Below are 17,014 nucleotides of genomic sequence, written 5' to 3'. Positions count from 1 at the left end.
CGTGCTGCCGGGAAGGTCTCCCAGAAAAGTCTGTCAGGTCTCAGTAATCCTGTTCGGGGTGAAGCCGCCCCAGACCCCGTGGCGTCCCGCCTCCACTGCGCGGCACACGAGAGCCCTGCCGTGGGCAGCATCCCTGCAGCCCAGGGGCTCTGGGCTTCAGGGACCCGGCTCGGGTCAGACGCAGTCCCGGGGCGGCCCTGACCCGGAGGGGCCAGAGCCCTTGTGAGAAGGGGAACAGCAGGAGAGGCCGCAGCAGCATGAGGAGGTGCCGTCTACATGGCGCGGAGCAGCCCTGGGGACGCCAGCCTCAGGCCCCGCGTCCTCCACGGCCAGCCTCCCAAGCTGGGAGGAGGAGGCGCTGTCTACACAGAGAGGAGCGGCCCTGGATGCCAGCCTCAGGCCCCGCATCCTCCATGGCCAGCCTCCCAAGCTGGGAGGAGGAGGCGCTGTCTACACGGCAAGCAGCGGCCCTGGCAGATGCCAGCCTCCCGAGCTGGGAGGAGGAGGTGCCGTCTATATGGCGAGGAGCAGCCCTGGGGGACGCCAGCCTCCTGGGCTGAGAGGAGGAGGTCTGTCTACATGGCAAGGAGCGACTTCGGTGATGCCAGCCTCCCGGGCTGTGGGTTGAGCCTCCTGCTCTTGGGACTTTGCCATGGGCCCCGCGGGGACAGCCTCTGCCCGTGGAGTAGGCGCTCTGGTCCCCACTGCCCAGGTCAAGGGCAGGGTCTGTGCTCCACACTCAGAACCTGCTGCTCTCCTGGCGCGGCCCCAGGGGACGTGCTGGGCTCTGGAGGGCACGCTGGGGGCCAGGCTGGGCCTGCAGAGGGCTGCCCAATAGCCCCGTGAGACCGCTGTGGAGGGCTGCATGGTGGCCCCGTGAGGCCACCTGAGCTGCCCTGGCTGCACCCGCAGGGATGATACTCAGGGTTGGGCTCTGCCGCCCTGCTGGCCCTGCTCCCCAGAACGCAGTGTCCGAGGCTGAGGCGCCTGCCCCCGGCCGAGCGGTCAGTGAGGCGGCTGACAGCGCCTCCAGGCTGCAGTGGTGGGGGACGGAGCGGCACCCTGAGAAGGCCTCGGCCTGTCCACAGCGGGAGGCAGGAACCTGCTCTTCTCAGGCTCAGGCTGCTTCTCTCCTGATGGACGTTTCTCAGCCCAGAGGGGCCGAGGCCTGGCCAGCCAAGGGTGAGCTCTGAGCAGCCACTCCGGGCCCAGCCCCGCCCCTGCTCCCTGACTTTGCTCCAATGCAGAGACTTGGGTGAAAAGGTCTCTGTTGCCGTGGCAACAGTGGATGGAATTCGGTCCCCTGGGAACAGGCACTGGGGGGCACAGGTCCAAGGGGACCTCGGCGTCTGGCAGCCCAGGGGCCCAGCGGACGAGTGAGGCAGGAACAGCGCCTGTCCCAGAGCAAGCGGATGGCCGGGAAGGCGCTGTGCTGCTCGCAGACCCCGGGCTGGACACGCGCTGTCCGCCAGCCCCAGTCCTGACCATCCACGGGCCCCGAGGGCCCCTGTCTGGGGCGCATGGTCTCAGCAGGACGCGGCTGAGCTCAGAGGAGAGGCAGCCGGGGGGACACGGGCCTCACGACGATGGGGGAGCTGGCTGCGTGTCCCTAGAGACCCCTCTCCAGCGCTGGGAAGGCGGTGTCCCGAGGGGCTACGGTTAGACCCCGGCAGGACTCGGCCTGCACCCAGAGGAGCCACTTCTGAAGGCACTGAGGCCGTTGGGCCCGTCCTGCGGCCGGGAGTCTGCACCCAGGCGAGGGGCCTCCCGACAAGGGCTGGGCGGGCTCCTGGTGGAGAGCGGATGCCTCACGAGGGGGCGGTGGGGCAGACGCCAGTGCCGGGGTCTCACTTTCCGGGCGTTGGGCTCCCACCGGCAGCCCACCCCTGGGGCCCCGCATGTCCCAAATTCTGAGCATCTCCGTCGGGTGAGGGCGGGAAGGGGTCCGGTGCCCAGGAGTCCCGCAGCGTTTCTGCATCTGCCAGGCTCCACGGGCGCTGACCTCCTGCCAGACACAGCTCACCGAGAACGTCAAGGAGAGGCAGGTCTTCTCGGTCAAAGCCTGATACCAAAGGGTCTTTTCTTCCCGGAGTCCTCAGCTGTGACAGTTTGGGTTCAGGTCTGACGGGGCTCTGGGGGCGTCCCCGGGCCTGTGAGTGAGGTTCCTCTCACGGGAGACAACGGTTTGCCCCTCCGGTGACATCCTCACGGGCTGAGGCCGCCTGACCCATCACGGAGGCACGCCGGGGCCTGTTTCTGGTCTCACATCTGCACATGAGAGCCGCTGCGGGTCCGGCCCGGCCCGTTCTCCCAGGGACCCAGTCAGGACCCACGCCCTCACGTCTCGCCCAGAGCTGAAGGGCCCGGGTGGGGCCACCCTCCCTGGGGGCTCACAAGTCCCTTCCCCACCTTCTCTGTGTGCCGTCACTGCCTCTCAAGACTGAGGTCAGACCTCCAACTCTTGTCTGGGGAGGCAGGGACGCAGGGTTGAGCAAAGCAAGCGTGTGCTTCTGGGTACAGCGTCCTCCGGGTGGCCTGACAACCGCCTCTGCAGAACGCCGGCCGAGCTGGGCTGCGACGGGGGAGCCTCTGCAGGGCCTGGACCCGCGGCGGAGAGCTCCCCTCCAGGGCACACTAGCTGCCAGATTCTGTCCACATGGGGAGACCCCTTTCTGCTGTGCCTAGGAAGAGCCAGGAGTGCTTCTCCCGCAGCAGGAAACCATCTGGGAGCATCCGTTCTGGACACAAAGGCGTTTCCTGGGCACGACGCCCATGCGGCCTTGGAGCAACCCCGAGGTCACCCCACCTTTACACCCGTCCTTTCCATCTGTGGGTCCAGCTTTGAGGCTTCGTGTGGTGGTGTGGGGTCTTCGACCGCCAGCAGCAGCACCCACAGTATATGCTTCGGGAGAGACAGAGATTCGATTCCGCTTGGCCTCCTGTTTCCGTTTCCTTCTCCAAATCAGACTTGTCAACTGTGCTTTCTACATTTTTAGAGGTGACATTTAAAATTCAAACTAGGTAATGCAAATGGCGATGCATTTTATATTTTAAAGTTCACACATGTACAAGTGCCTCTCAGAAGAATCCACTCTGCAAGCATTCCACCAGCAAAACCCTTATGAGGGTCCAGTACCTGGTCAGGTGGCACCCGATGGGTAAGGCCCGCAGAGGCTGTGGGGCCAGCTGTGTGCTAGGACCAGTGACCGCCGATGGAGCATGGGCCTCTGGGCCGAGAGGCATCCAGAGAACCCAGCGAGGAAGGGAGGCGAAGCAACCCCGGCCTTCTTGTAGACAAGGCGGCCCACCAACCGCTGAGAGCCGTGGGCCTGCCCCAGCTGCGGGGCCAGGGCTCACGATCCCACTCACATCTTCACCCACAGGACGGCCAGTCGAGGCCACAGAGGGGTGTGTCCAGGTCGCGGTGGGGTGTCTAGAGGCCATGGCAGGGACGTGTACAGGCCACGGTGGGGTGTCGAGGCCACGGTGGGGGGTGTGCAGGCCACGGTGGGGTCGTCCTGAGGACCTGGGCTCCGCTGCCCCGTGGCACCCGCAGGCTCTGAGCGGTGGTCCCGGGGCAGCTGTCCCCGCGATCTGGCTTGCATTCCCCTTTCATTTACGTCTTACTATGATTTGACTTGGATGTGTCCTCTCTGGTATGTTCTGCAATCACACACATCGGGATGTGGAGAAAGACAAGAAGACAGGAGGAAGACTTCAGGTCAGGCGTCGCCTGTCTGATCACACGAGGTGAAGTGGCCTCTCCAGGCTGCGGGTCAGACGGTCTCTGGGCGTCCATCCCGTGCACTCAGACATCCAGGCTGGGCCTGTGGGCAGCTGGAGGCAGGCAGGACAGGCCCTTCCGCCTGGCGTCGTCCCGACCCAGACGCTCCCGTGGGGCCTGGGGCCCCTCGTCTGCCGACCCATCCCTCCTCCCTGAGAGAGTCCTGGGAGGGCAGGAGTCTGCCCATTCGGGGCACACCATCCTGACAGGGCGCTCACCGGTGTGCGGCGTCAGCTTTTGAGGGTGTGTGGGCTGGCTGCACGACAAGGAACTCTGAAGAAAATACACTGAGAACTACCACAGGCTTCCTTTCGGACTGAGGGTCACGTGCCTGAAACAGTCCCCACCAAGGGGAAGCAGCAGTGGGCGAGACACTCTGAGAGGTGCAGGCAGGTGCCTACGATGCTGGAAGCTGAAATACCGGCCTGAAGGGGACGCGGCAGGCGGGAGGGACTCACTGGCGCTCGGGGAGCTGCAGGTGTGGTGGGCGGGTCAGCTGAGCCAGGGCTCAAGCCTCTCAGGTCTGGCCGGGTCCCCCCGGCCTGGATGGGCCCCTGGACGCCCTGCAGGCTCCATACCTCCCACCGCCTCTTGGCTCCGGCTTCCTGGCCTCTGCCCTGCTGGTCTCTCTGGGGTTTTATGTCCATCCTTCTCGGAGGAACGTGGGTGCTCCTGTGTGCACTGGGGCCCCCGCATGGGGTCTGGCTTTGTGGGGGCCTCTTACCCTGTCCTGGCCCTGCAGGACCCAGCAAAGTTCAACCCTGCTCAGAGCCAGCGGGGCTCCGCTGGGCTCTCCTCGGGGCCAGGACAGGCCAGGCGCCGCCGCTGAGCGGGGTCCCCGAGGTGCCCGGCCCCAGGGTCAGTGAGCTCACCCTCCGGACCACGCTCGAGACCACGGGGCTGTGGGAAGCACACGCGCTAGTCCTGCTGCCCAGCCAGTCCCTGGCGACAGGTGTGGCCGGAGAGCAGTGCCTACAGGACTGCCGGACGCCACACGCGGGAAGGACACAGCACCCGGCCGGAACGGTTTTCACTCCCCTTCCAGATCCTGTGTTCCCTGGGAGACCGCGTTCTCTGCGGTGACGGTGAGGATCGCGGGGCTGCGCAAAGGGGAGTGTGGATGGGGCCATCGCAGGAGCAGCAGTGCAGGTGGACGCTGTGAGCCCCAGGACGAGGGTCAGGGCCCCGAGGGCCGGCGACGGGGCCCAGCTTGGCCCGTGAAAGTCAGGCTGCAGGGTGCAGGCCCCCAGCCCCCAGGGGTGTCCGCCGTCCCGTCAGCCCCAAGGGCGCACAAGAAGCTTGCTTGAAGGCGGCACGGGCCCCAGCAGGCCTGCCCGCAGACACTGAGGGCTCCGCAAGGCTCAGACATGGCCACAGTCTCACTCGGGGCCTGGAGTCGGGGCAGCCGACCGCCGGGGCCAGGGCCGGGCAGGTGGCCGGAGGGACAGCCTGGCTATGGGGCCAGAGCCGACGGCTGGCCGGCTTTCCTCCCCACGGCCCCCAGGGCCCTCGAGCAGCTGCCCCGCAGGCTCCCAGACACGTCAGGAACGTGCTCGCGCCACACCCGCAGGCTTGGGCTTGGTGCAGCCGCTCCTTTCAGAAACGCTCTCCAGTGTGAACGTGACTTCTTAGGACTGGAACCAGTGAGCCACTAGATCCAAGCTCTCTGGACAAGGGCGCCCCAGCTCTTTCCTCTCGTTGTAGACTGGCCCACGTGGCATGGGTGGGAGCTGGGGGCCGGGTGTGGATGGGCTCGCGGTGAGGAAGGCGTTTAACGGGTCAGAGAGGGTCAGAGACAGAGGCAAAGCCGGGCCTGACACTGGGGCACCTGGACTGGCCACTGTGGGGCCCCAGGGGCAGTGCTGCCCCACCCCCGGGCAGCTCAGTCCAGCTTTTGTCTGCCGATGACGGGACCCAGATTGCGAATTAGGATCTGAATTCCAGGAGGCAGAACTTCAAACACGGCCAGACCAAGGCTCTGGCTGTGCTGGGGTGCACCCGTGGGGCAACAGGTGCGTTCGGAGCTGGGGGCCTGGCCGGGGGCCCCGGGGTGCACACTGCCGGATGCTTGAGAGGCAGGTGCCGCCCGCTCGCAGCCTCTGAGCCCCCGAGATGACTCTGACCTTCAGCAAAAGGTATCGCTCTTGTTTGGACATTTCAGATCCAATGGGAGGAGAACGAACAAGGAGCTAGGACAGCCCCTGCTTGTGGAGGCTCAGGTCTGCACCCTCAGCCCAGACTGGGGCCCGAGCCCTGGCCGTGGGGGTGCCGTCCTCGGCCATCGGCATTCTCTGCACGTGCCGGCCGCTGCCCGTCACAGGCGGGCACAGTGTGTCCTTTACTGGAATCCAAACCGGCAATGACCGCAGGGAAGCGCCCCGGGCCTGCAGGCCGAGCCCCCTGTGCTGGAGAGGGGCCTCCATGCTGGCTGCATGTGCCGCTGAAGCCCACCCATGTCCCCTGCCTTGCGTTCGCCAACTTTCCGATGGGAAGGGCTGCAGTGGGAGGGAGGGCCGTGCGCAGGGCCTGGGGCCAGGAGAGGGCGGGACCCCAGCGCCCCCCGGGGGTCCCCAAGCCTGGGGTCAGAGAGGTTTTCACAGGTGGCAGGCCAGGCCGGGGCAGGCCGCCACCTCCCCTGACTCTGATTCAACATTGCAGCACGCCACTAATTAGTATGATCTCCGCGAGCCGCCGCTGAAGAGCCGCTGCTGAAGAGCCGCCGGGAGGCAGCAGCCAGAGGCCCCCCCCGGCACGGCCCCGCCCCCCCGGGCGCCTCGCTGCAGGACCCGCGGCGCCCCCGCCCAGCGGAGCGCACAGCAGCTCGCGTGCCTGCGGGTGGGGGGCGGGGCTGAGCCCCACCGCCGTGTACTCACCATGGGCACAGCGAAGTTACTGAAGTGTGAGCAGGGGTGGAACGGCCCGGCCGCCTATGTTGCTCCCTGCTCCCCGCCAGCCTCCATGGCCGTCCAGAAGGTCAAGTTCCCCTGCAGGGGCCGCGGGGTCGAGCCCTGGGCGACCGCGGCGATGGGGTGGGTGCCGGGGGAGAGGCCGCCCCCATCTGTGAAGACAGGGAAGGCCAGGTGGTGGGGGTCCTCCCTGCATCTCGCACCCCCCTCTCCCCCCAGGCAGCCCCCCCTTCCCCCGCAGCAGCAGCAGTGCCTCCCAGAGTCTGCCCCGCTCTGGGCTCCTCTGGCCCTGGCCAGCCTGTTGGAGTGTCCGGCTCCGGGCGTCTGGGTCGGGCAGAGGCTCGGGGACGACCCGGGGCCTCAGGGGCCTTGGAGAGATGGTGCCCCTGGGAGCGCTTCCTTCTCCATATTTAAAAACCAGCCTCCGCTCGCCATCCAGCGCAGGACTCTCAGCCCAGTCTCAGGCTGCAAGAGTCACGTACAGCATGTCTGTCAGCTCAGCCAACAGGCTCCAACGATCCCCCACGAGCAGCCAGACCCGGGCGGGCAAAGCCTCTGCTGCCTGGATGCGGCCAGACCTTGTGGGCCGGCCTCTCCCCACACAGCCCGGTTTCCCTGGTGGCTGGGCTCCGTCAGAGGAACCCAAAGTTGTTCAGAATCTGCATTTGCAAGAGCAGGCACAGCCGGCCCCTGGCAGGCTCTGATGCCCCGGGGGGGCGGCCTGGGGAGTGGATGCTGCGGCCGGAGGGCTCCGACCTGCCCCCACCCCCAGCCGTGTCCTGCTGCCTCCTTGTGGGGAGGGGGCACCTGCGTGCGGACCCTGGAGAAACGCAGTCCAAGTTCTCACCTATTTTGGCGAAAAGAGCTGGAGTGGCCGCAGTCCTGTGCTTCCGGCTGGCGGAGAGGTGGGGCGCGTTCCCGGGTCTGGGGAGCCGTCGTCCATCCCAGGGGCAGAGCGCCGGCTGGAGAGTGGAGTTATCAACAGATTGCAAGACCGCAGCCTGGCCGGCCCGGCCTGCTCGGGATAAGCCAGATCCAGGAGCACACGCTTGCCGCCTTTCTCAGCGGGCGGCTTCCCGAACTCCGCGCGAGGATCGCCGGCGGCCGCTGCGCCTGCCCCCGCGGGCGGGCGACGGCCGGGGACGGGCCGGTCGGAGGCAGAGCCGTAACCATGGGGACGGGGGAGGCGCTGACGCGCGCGCGGCGGCTCCCTGCGGCAGCGGCGATGGTTCTTCCCAGCCAGCCCGCCGGCCCAGGCTCCGCAGAGCCGATTTAAAGAGACAACCGGCGGTTTCGCCCTCGCTGCCAACAGAAGCGGACAGCTCCCATCAAAACACCCCCTGGGGGAGGCGGAGAGCGGGGTGGAAGCTCTGTGTTATTCCGGCAGGAAGCCCCTGTCCCTCTAGGACTCTGGGAACACGAATAGGAACAAGGAAATTGATTTCGGAATTTTCACAGTTCTTGTATTAAAATATTCTCAAATCCAAAGATGGCCTTAGCGAGGTGAGCCCACAGTGCATCCCCGTGAGTCAGCAGGTGGTCCTGCCGTGTCCACGTGCCTCGGCTGTGCAGAAAGAGCCCCCGCCCCCGCCCCCAGACCCATGCCCAGTCCAGGGTCCCAGATCCTGCCCGGAGCTAGGGCTGGTGACAGGGCTCCCGGAAGAAAGCTGAGCAGGCGGGGGGAGGGTCACAGGGGTCCTGTCTGCAGGGCGTGGGGGTCGGGGGCACCGCTGGCCAGAGGGTCTCTGAGTGGGGTATTCCCACCCTCCTGCCCTGCGTCCCATCAACATCCCCAACGCTTCAGTCCCCAGAGTGCTCGCTATTCCCGTTGACCCTCTGTAACGGATCCTGAGCTTCAGCTGAGGGACAGAGACCCCCGAGGGGTGAAGGGTCATCTAGCCACCCAGTGGGTGCCAGATGGACACCAGATGGACAAGTGGACACAGGTCAGCTTGCTACTGCCGCCGGGCCCCCAGCCCCGAGATGAAGGCCCACCCTGGAGTGGGGTGCTCCTCTGCAGCTCTGGCCACAGACTGTCCAGGGAAGGGGCTGGTGGACACAGATCAGCTCACCACTGCCCCCGGGCCCCCCAGCCCCGAGATGACGGTCATGGGGCCAGGCGTCCAGGAGGCAGGCGGGGCATTAGGAGGAGGCCCCGGGGCTGACCCTCTGTCCCTGCGCCCTGGCCGCAGATGGAGACCCACCTCGGAGCATGGGGGCGGAAGCAGAGGTCGCTTCCAGGTGGTGCTGGAGGGAAGCAGAGGACGGGGTCTGGGCGTGGTTGCCGCCTGGTGGGGGAGGCCTGGAGGAGCCCCTCCAAGCTCAGGCCTCAGCCCCAGCCTGGGGCCCGTGGGCTTCAGGGCAAAGGCTGGTCAAGCCCAGGGGTGCCGGTGGGTGCACGGAGCGCTCTGGGCGCTCTTCGGGCAGACGGGCCTGGCTGGCTGCTAACATCCTGACCCTGCACTTGGGGCCTGGACACCGTGCAGCCGGCTCTGAGCCCCAGCGTCGGCCTGGGTGAGGGCCGGGGGCCCCTCCGGACGAGGGCACCCTGGGAGCCGCGTCTGCGGGCTTTGGGCTTAGTGAGGGTCGGGGAGCTGGGCGCTCCTCCACTGTCCTCCTGTCCCTCCTCGGGCTCGGGCTACTGGTGCCCTGGCCCCCAAGCTGCCCACAGAGGGTCATGAGCCCAGTGACCCCCTCCCGCCCAGCGGCCGGGCTCCGTGCTGGCCTGGGTCAGAGGGGAGAGCCAGCGCCGTGCCCGCAGCAGCCACGGGAGCTCAGGCACTCTCCCTGACGTGGTGGCCTCCTCTCAGAGGACCCAGCGGGCCCCCTGAGGATGAGTCACGAGCTCGAGCTTGTGACGGGGCCTCAGGCAGCTGGGCTGGGGCCGCCTCTGGCTCCCTTGCTCTGTGCCCTGAGAGTCTCTGCCGTCTGTGAGTGGAGCGGATGCTTCCTGGAGTTTGCAGCTGACCGTGAGCCAGGCTTGGCGGACTCTTGGGCCCTTCCAGTTTCTAATGCACCAAGACTGTCTTCTGAGCAGACATGCACCTGCTCAGGCCTCCCGCTGGCACTGAGCGCTCACTCCTGAAACGCGCGTGGCTTCTTTGCAGGAAAGCAAGAGTCTCCGGCGCGGCGGGCTCCGGCTGCCCCATGGCACTGCGTCTTTGCCTCCCTTCGCGAAGGCACGTGTCTGGCACATTCTGTGAGCTCAGGACTCCCCAGCAGGGAGGTCTTCCAGTTGCCAACAGGGCGGGAAGCCCCAACCCCCTTCCGGCAGCCCCTCAGCCCTTTATCTGGCCCCCCTGGAGGAAAAGTCACTTCCGATGAAGGGGTGACCACAGCTCTCCGTGGCAGGGCTGGGACGGGGTGGGGACAGGCAGGGAGGGGAACCGAGGCAGAGGGCAGGTGGGCAGCAGGGCTGGGGACCTGGCCCCCAGGCCAGAGGACGTCAGGAACCTGCTTGTGTGAAGCCAGGAGGCAGCCTGCTGCTGCTGCTGCTCCAGACAGCCGCAGGGTGGATGGGGTCACAGGTCAGCGGGTGTAGGGGTCAGCTTCGGGTGCCCCACCCCACCTCCCTGGGCCTGACTCAGGCCCAGGGCCACAGAGTCTCAGGCCTGACTGGCCTCCATGGTGAGCGCTGCAGGGAGCCTCAGGCTGCCAGCTTCCTGGACGCTGTGTGGGGGCCACGCAGGAAGGGGGTGGCGTCGGTGGCGTTTCCGGCCTGGCCCCCGAGGCCGGACGCACGACTGACCATGTGCTCAAATCCACCGAGCTGAGTGAAAACCGCTCTCCGGTTGCCATGGCAACCAGCAATCTCCCCCAACAGCGTCAGTTTGAATTTGTGCAGAACATTTCTAACAAAGATTTACGTCAACAAACTCACTCTGCCCTGAGGTCAAGCCGAGGCTGAGAATAAAAGCAAAGGCGCTCTGTTCCTGCGGCTGCCGGTCCTCTCCTGAAGGCTCTCAGAGCCGCCGGAGAGCCAGGCCACGCCCAGGGCAACCTCCTCCTGGCCACCAGTGACCCCTGGGCAGCCTTGGGGGATCCTGGGCCCCTCACAGAACAGGGGCCTGGGGATTTCATGCTGAGAAACTCATGGGGTGCGTGTCCATGCACGCACACCCCCCTACAGTGTGCATCCAGGGTACAGGGCACCCCAAGGGCTTCGGCGCGTCAGGGCCCCCACGACCCGCCTGAGCCGGTCCACCTCGGGCCCCACAGGCGCGGTCAGCCTGGATGTGGGGCTGCTGCCCGGCAAGCAGAGTCCAGGACGCAGCCCACCTCTCTGAGCGCCCCATGCTGGCAGCGGGGCCAGCCCTCCCCACCCCCGGGGCTCTCAGCCCCCCTCACCTGCCTGCATCCTTCAGGCCCAGCAGAAGGGTCCTTGAGAAGACGCTTGAAGGAAGAGGAAGGTGGCGGATAGTCAGAGCAGACAGCGTTTCAGTGTCAAAAATGCAGCCTGTTTTTCTGTTTTCCTTTCTGGCAATCCCCAACTCACCCCATTTTTCATTTCCTTCCTTTTCTCAAATCATATCTTCTTTTCTCCTTCACAGCTTCAGACCCTCCTGGAGCCCAGACCCTCCCTCCTTCAGGAGTGAGTCCTGGAGCCACCGTGGGGTGCGGGGTGGTGGGGTGAGCTCAGCCCCTGCTGTGCTGGGGGCTCCCATGGTGCTGTTTGCCTGGAGGATGTTCTTGGAGGAAGAACAGTTCAGAGGTCCTGGGGACCAGGGGGCAGCCAGAGCCTGAGGATGCCCTGCTGGTTCTGCCGCACGAGGGTGGGGGTGGGGGTCCTGGCTGGTGTCAGGGGAGGCAGCGGGCAGGGCGGGCTTGCCCTTAGCTGCACAGTGACGCTGGATGAGCTGTGACTGCGCTGGGGCTCCTGGGGTCAGCCTCCCCATCTCAGCCTGCCTTCCCCACTCCCAACTTCCTCCTGAGGCCACATCCCCCTCGTCCAGGACACGGCCTTCTTTCCGACGTCTTGGGTTAGCACATCAACGGGACAGCCGTGGTAACCAGGCTCTCGGCAACACGTGAGGGGTGTGGGAGCACTCCCTGAGCACGGCCGCGTGGGAAGGACCCTCTGGGGGGTCCACGCCCTGTGGCGCACCCCAGGGGCAGCGGGGACCCGCAGCTCCCACCCCAGCCTGTTTGAGCTTCCCTCGCAAATTGTGAAAACAGATTTGCTAGAGACAGTCTGGAGGCAAGAACAAACCTGCCCTCTGCCCTCCAGACGCACTCTGGGACCCATGACCCCGAGCTGTAAGCCAGCCTGCGTCCACTGCCACGTCGGGGGCCCAGGCTGCACACCCACAGGGGCAGGCTGGACACGCACTATGGCCCCAGAGACACCTGGTCCCTCTACACGGGGTTGGGGTTCAGCAGGCCCGGGGGCTCCCCCACAGCACCTGGTGGGGACAGGACACCAGCACGCGTTCGGGCGTGGAGGCATCCTGACCCTGCTTCCGTGGAGGCCGGCCAGGCTGATCACGGGTGGGGCAGCCAAGAGTCCGCCAGGGGCACAGCTGAGCCCAGCCCCGAGCCGGCTCTGCAGGCGTGAGGAGCAGGGCAGAGGCCGCACTCTCAGGAGGAAGCTGGGTGCAGGCTCCTCTCCTCACCCCTCGTCTGGAGGCCATTGGGGCTGCCCATGCCGATCTCAAACCCGGGGTCAGGGCAGGTACAGGAGCCACCGGCGGCCGGGCAACTTCATGCTGAGGCCTCCTGGCTTCCAGACCTCGGTCACCAACCACACTTAGTGTTTCACGGGAACCTTCGGCCTCCTGGGGCTGGGGCCAGTGCCTGGAGTGCCTGGCGGGTCTCTGCGGGGCTGAGTTTGCCGTGGGGTCCCTGCAGGGTGGGAGGGTCTCGGGGGAAACCCCTTCTGGGAGGTCCTGTCCCTGCTGTCCCCCTGCGCCCCTGATCCTGGGGCTGTGGGCGGTGCGGCAGCTGAGCCGTCCTGGCTGCCGGTCTGGCCTGGCCCGCCGCCCTCACCCACCCCCAGGATGTGCCCTCCTCCCTGCTGGTGCCCCTGTCCCCTCTGACCCTCCCGTCCCCCGCGCCTGGCTCCCACCAGCCTCTCTGACCTCCATTCTCCTCCCCGGTGCCCTCTGCCTCCTGCCCCGTCCCTGCTCCTGCCACTGGGGCCAAAGCAATTTTATCAAATTAGATGTCGTCAAACATGACAACTTTGCTAAAATAATTTTTTGTTTGAGAGTTAATCTTCCCCGGTCTCTGGCTTTCTGCTTTGGTACCTGGCAGGACAGACTCCAGTGTCTTGAAACATCTCTCCTCCTTTCAAAATACCCCTAAAAGAACTCTTTACATTTTCATATCTAATCACGTCCAGCCAGTTAATCTTGCTTTGAGTTGCTGGAATAGCAGAGGTCTGGACCAATCTGAGAGTCTGATGGGCTGGGTTGGAGTAACTGACACCTGCTGGCTGGTGGCTGGTCGGCAGCCCTTGGAGAGGAGTCCTGCAGACGCCTGCATAGCTGCTGTTCGCAGATGTGTGACGGACGTGTGACGGACGTGTGTGATGGCGCTGGTGTGCACCTGTGCTTGTGTGTTGGAGCCATCCGGGGGCCCAGGGGGGTGGTGTTGGTGCCCACAGCTTGGCAGGATGGTGACCATTGGCCAGCTTACTCTTTCGCATCCTTCTTTCAGATATTGCTGTCTTGACCATGCATGGCTTTTATTTTTGGTAAAGAAAAACTGCAATAAAATCAGTTTAAACAATAAAAAATATGAATTATTACTAGTAGTGACTTTGAAGTTTTTTGATTAAATCCTTAGCTGTAGTTGTTTGGTTTGCTCCATGGTTTGCTTACATTACAAAGCAGGCCAGGCAAAATAACTAAAATCAGGTACAAGTGGAAAAAAAATCAAGAAATGAGGAAAAAGCAATCATTATGATAAAGAGAAACAGAAGTATAAAACCCTTGACTTTTCAAAAAGAGTCACAACTTGTGAATATAAGAAAACATTTTCAAATTTCCCCTTTACCCAATCTGGGATCCTGTGGAAATAGTGAGCAGATGTCCTGGTGCTGCCCCCCGCCCCCGCCCCTGGCCGCCGGGAGGCGTCCGCAGGGGCGCGGGTGGGGGGGAGAGGCGTCCGCAGGGGCAGGGGTGCAGGGGGTGGGGGGAGAGGCGTCCGCAGGGGCGGGTGGGGAGAGGCGCCCAGGCCCTGGGTCACGTGACAGCCCCCCATCAGATCCGGGCGCCCTGGGCCCCACCACGCCTGCAGGACAGCAGTCAAGTCCACCAGGTCCTGACCTCATCAGCTCCAGTCCTTTTCTCCCAAATTTATAAAAGATCCTCATTATTTCAAAATACGGCTCACAGACCTAACCTTTGAGCAGGAAGTCCACCGGCACCGCAAACCGCCCGCAGGAGCGGCAGGGCGGGGCGGGGCGAGAGGAGGGGCTTGCGGGAGGTGGGCAGAGGGCCGCCCGGAGCCCAGGCAGGAGAGTCCGGGACACCCCTCTGTTCTGCTGGCCCAGCCTGCCACCTGGAGGCTGGTCTGGGGCAAGGGGAGCGGACACTCCCAGCTCCTGCCCGGCCCCCGAGAGGCCTCCGGGCCCCGCGGGCTCGATCACAGTGCCCCTTCTCCCCTCACCGGAGCTTGCGCTCCCTTCAGGGACTGAGGTCCCACTGGCTGCAGGGTCCTCCCCCCGGGGCTCTCAAACCCTCCTCACCTCCTCTGCCTGTGCCCTGGGGCTTCCCCGTGGCCCCAGACACCTGTCTAAACCTGCCCGGAGCCCTGGGCACCCGAGGGCTCACACGCCCTCCCCTAGCCCAGCCTTCCCGGAGCTGCCCGGAGACCACAGTTGTGGGCAGAGGCTCCTGGCACCGGGGGCATCCCCATGGGCCTTGCTGGTGACCATGTGGGCTGCCGTCAGCTCCTCTCTGCTCACCTCCTTCCAGGCGGGCAGAAGTTGTCCCTGTGGTGGGCTCCAGCCTGAACATCGGCTTCATCCCTGTTCCCCGCAGGAGCTTCCCAGCAGGAAGCCCAGTGCCAGGGCTGGCGCGTCGGTCCAGGACGAGCGGGTCCTGGTAGGGAGAAGGGGAGTGTGGTCCTCCCGTGGGACAGCCCCTGGCCCCCCATTGCTGCAGCCTCAGCTGGGCACCCCAGCTCCCGGGGCTTGTGGGGGCAGCTGCGGAGACCAACTAGGGGGCTGGCCTGGGGTCGCGGACGGGCGGCAGAGATAGAACCAGAACCCAGGAGGGAGGGGCAGGGCCAGGTTCCCAGCAGTCAGAGCGGCGTCTCCTGGGCCTGACCGAGCCTGCGCGGCGCCTCTCATTAGAGACACGGGGACAGAGGCCTGCTGCTCAGGGGCAGACCCGGGCTGAGCGAGGACCTGGGCCACACTGACACTGAGGCCAGATTGGGCTTCTGTCTGCCCTCCCCCGCAGACCCCCGCCAGACACAGCCGGGGGGACAGCAGGCAAGAAGGCCCCGTTTCCACAGGGAACCCCGTGGCCATGAGTCTTAATCTGAGTCCCTCCTAAACCACCGACAAGACTCTGGATGAAGCATGTCCTCCAAATGCAATTTGGACACAGTCGGATCCATGGAATCAGGCTTTCAAATCCTCCTGCCCACGTCCGCTTCCCTTTTCCTTCCTGGAGGAGTCAGTGGCTCCAATGCTGAAGAGAAGTCACGAGTGGCCCCCTGTGGCAGGGAGGAAGCCAGTCCTGAGGCCATGTTGGAACTGTTTCTTTGACTTGCTTATCGTTGGTTTTGTTACAATAATCATACAGAATGGTTTGCCTCGGAGAATCCTGCCCCTCTGCCTGACCGTTCGACTACAGTGCCTTTGTTCAGAACCCTGTCCACCTGTGGATGGCAGGAAGGAAGAAACGAACACATCCCTGCCTGAGGCTTGCCTTTCTAGATGTTTGCAAGGTTAGTGGCCTTTTTACTTTGCCTCCTCACCTCCCCTCATCTCTGATCTGTAAAACAACCTGGCATCCAGACCCTGTAAGATGGTTATTTTGAGGTGCTAGCTTGCCATCTTCTCGGCCTGCCGTCTCCCCAGTAAGTCTCTTGCTTGCCTCAACACCTCGTCTCTTGGGTTCTTTGGCCTGTCGTGCGGCAGGCAGAGCGAGCTCGGACTCAGTGACAGCTGCCCAAGGGCCCAGGACTGGGGGTCTGGAGTGCGCAGAGCCGGGAGGACGAGCGGGCCCAGGCCAGTCCCCTGGGTGCCCTGCAGGCTGTGTCTCGGGACAGACCCTGCGGAGCTGAGGTCCGGGCCGGGGGGAGGGGCTCGCTCTGGGGGGCCACCTGGGGGCCCCCTGTCCTCAGCCCCATCTGTGCCTGGTGCAGGCCCCGGGACAGCACTGCCCACCCCGCCCCCCTGCGAGGCCCCGTGCTGCTGGCGGGGCACCTGAGGAGCGTGGGCTCAGGGCGCTGGGGGCGGCAGGCCCAGCGCATGCACCTCGGTGAGCAGGCCCCCTGCTGCGGGCAAGGCCTCGGGAGCGGAGGCCCCGTGGACCCGCAGGGGTGGCCCTGTGATGATGCAGGCCTGGGCCCTGGGCCCTGCGGCCCCCTGCCCCCGCTGAGCTTCAGCACATACCCTGGAGGCCCGCACCCTCCCTAGGGCCGGCTCTGGACGGGCCGCGGGGGCGTCGCCCACAGGCTGGCCCTGTTCCCACGGAGCTCGGATGGAGCCACAGACACAGGCCGTTGAAGGCGTCCACCCCAGGAGGCCTCGGTGTGGCTGGCGGCCACCTGGCGCCCTGGGCCTCAGCAACCAGGCTGGGCGCTGGTCCCTCCAAAGTGTCCAGGGAGCCGCGGCCAGTGAACTCAGACAGCGCCCGGGCTCCAGCCTCCCTGTCCCGGGGCTGACCTCCAGCAGGGTCCCGGGGGCCCCCTGCTGGCTGGCGCCTACCTCGTGGCTTTCAGCCGTTCTGCGCCCCCAGGGGAGGCGGGCAGCGCCCTGCCATGTGGATGGGCCCGCCTGCCTGCCACTCCCCAGAGGCCACGGTCCTGTCACCCCCCCTCACCTCCTGGGTGGCCCCTAGGCCTGGGGTCTGACGTCCCCTGACAGCCAAGGGCTCTGTCTCTCGCTGGGCCCCCTCGGGGCGGGGAGGCAGGCGCGGGCACAGGCTGGGGGCGGCCGGGAGGCCCCTGCAGAGGGGCTGAGAGCTTCGGCAGGCTGAGTGGGGCTCCAGCTCAGTCACAGGTCAGGACAGGACACGTCAGTCACAACTGGAGAGTTCCAGGGGACAAACTAATGATTTCGAAAATGGATCCATAAAGGGGGATTCCCACCCTGTCTTCCTGTGAGTGTGCACCGGGAAGACCACGGAGACAGCGGGCGTGAGGA

General features: G+C 65.4%; 1 protein-coding gene across 1 annotated transcript in view; it reads right to left on the bottom strand.

Moving 5' to 3' along the window:
• ADGRA1 (adhesion G protein-coupled receptor A1) overlaps positions 1–7,779 on the bottom strand; it is a 36,097-nt gene extending 28,318 nt beyond the window's left edge. Inside the window, exons 1-2 of the mRNA XM_061163196.1 lie at positions 7,538–7,779; positions 6,658–6,842 (exon numbers count right to left, since the gene is read on the bottom strand). Coding sequence (XP_061019179.1) covers positions 6,658–6,660 — 3 coding nt within the window. The 5' untranslated portion in view covers positions 6,661–6,842; positions 7,538–7,779. The remainder of the gene's footprint in view (positions 1–6,657; positions 6,843–7,537) is intronic.
• Positions 7,780–17,014: the final 9,235 nt, after the last annotated feature.

This window comes from Dama dama, chromosome 15, assembly GCF_033118175.1.
Source record: "Dama dama isolate Ldn47 chromosome 15, ASM3311817v1, whole genome shotgun sequence".
Taxonomy (NCBI): domain Eukaryota; kingdom Metazoa; phylum Chordata; class Mammalia; order Artiodactyla; family Cervidae; genus Dama; species Dama dama.
The sequence above is the reverse complement of the archived record's forward strand: the minus strand, read 5'-3'. Positions and strand labels throughout refer to the sequence as shown.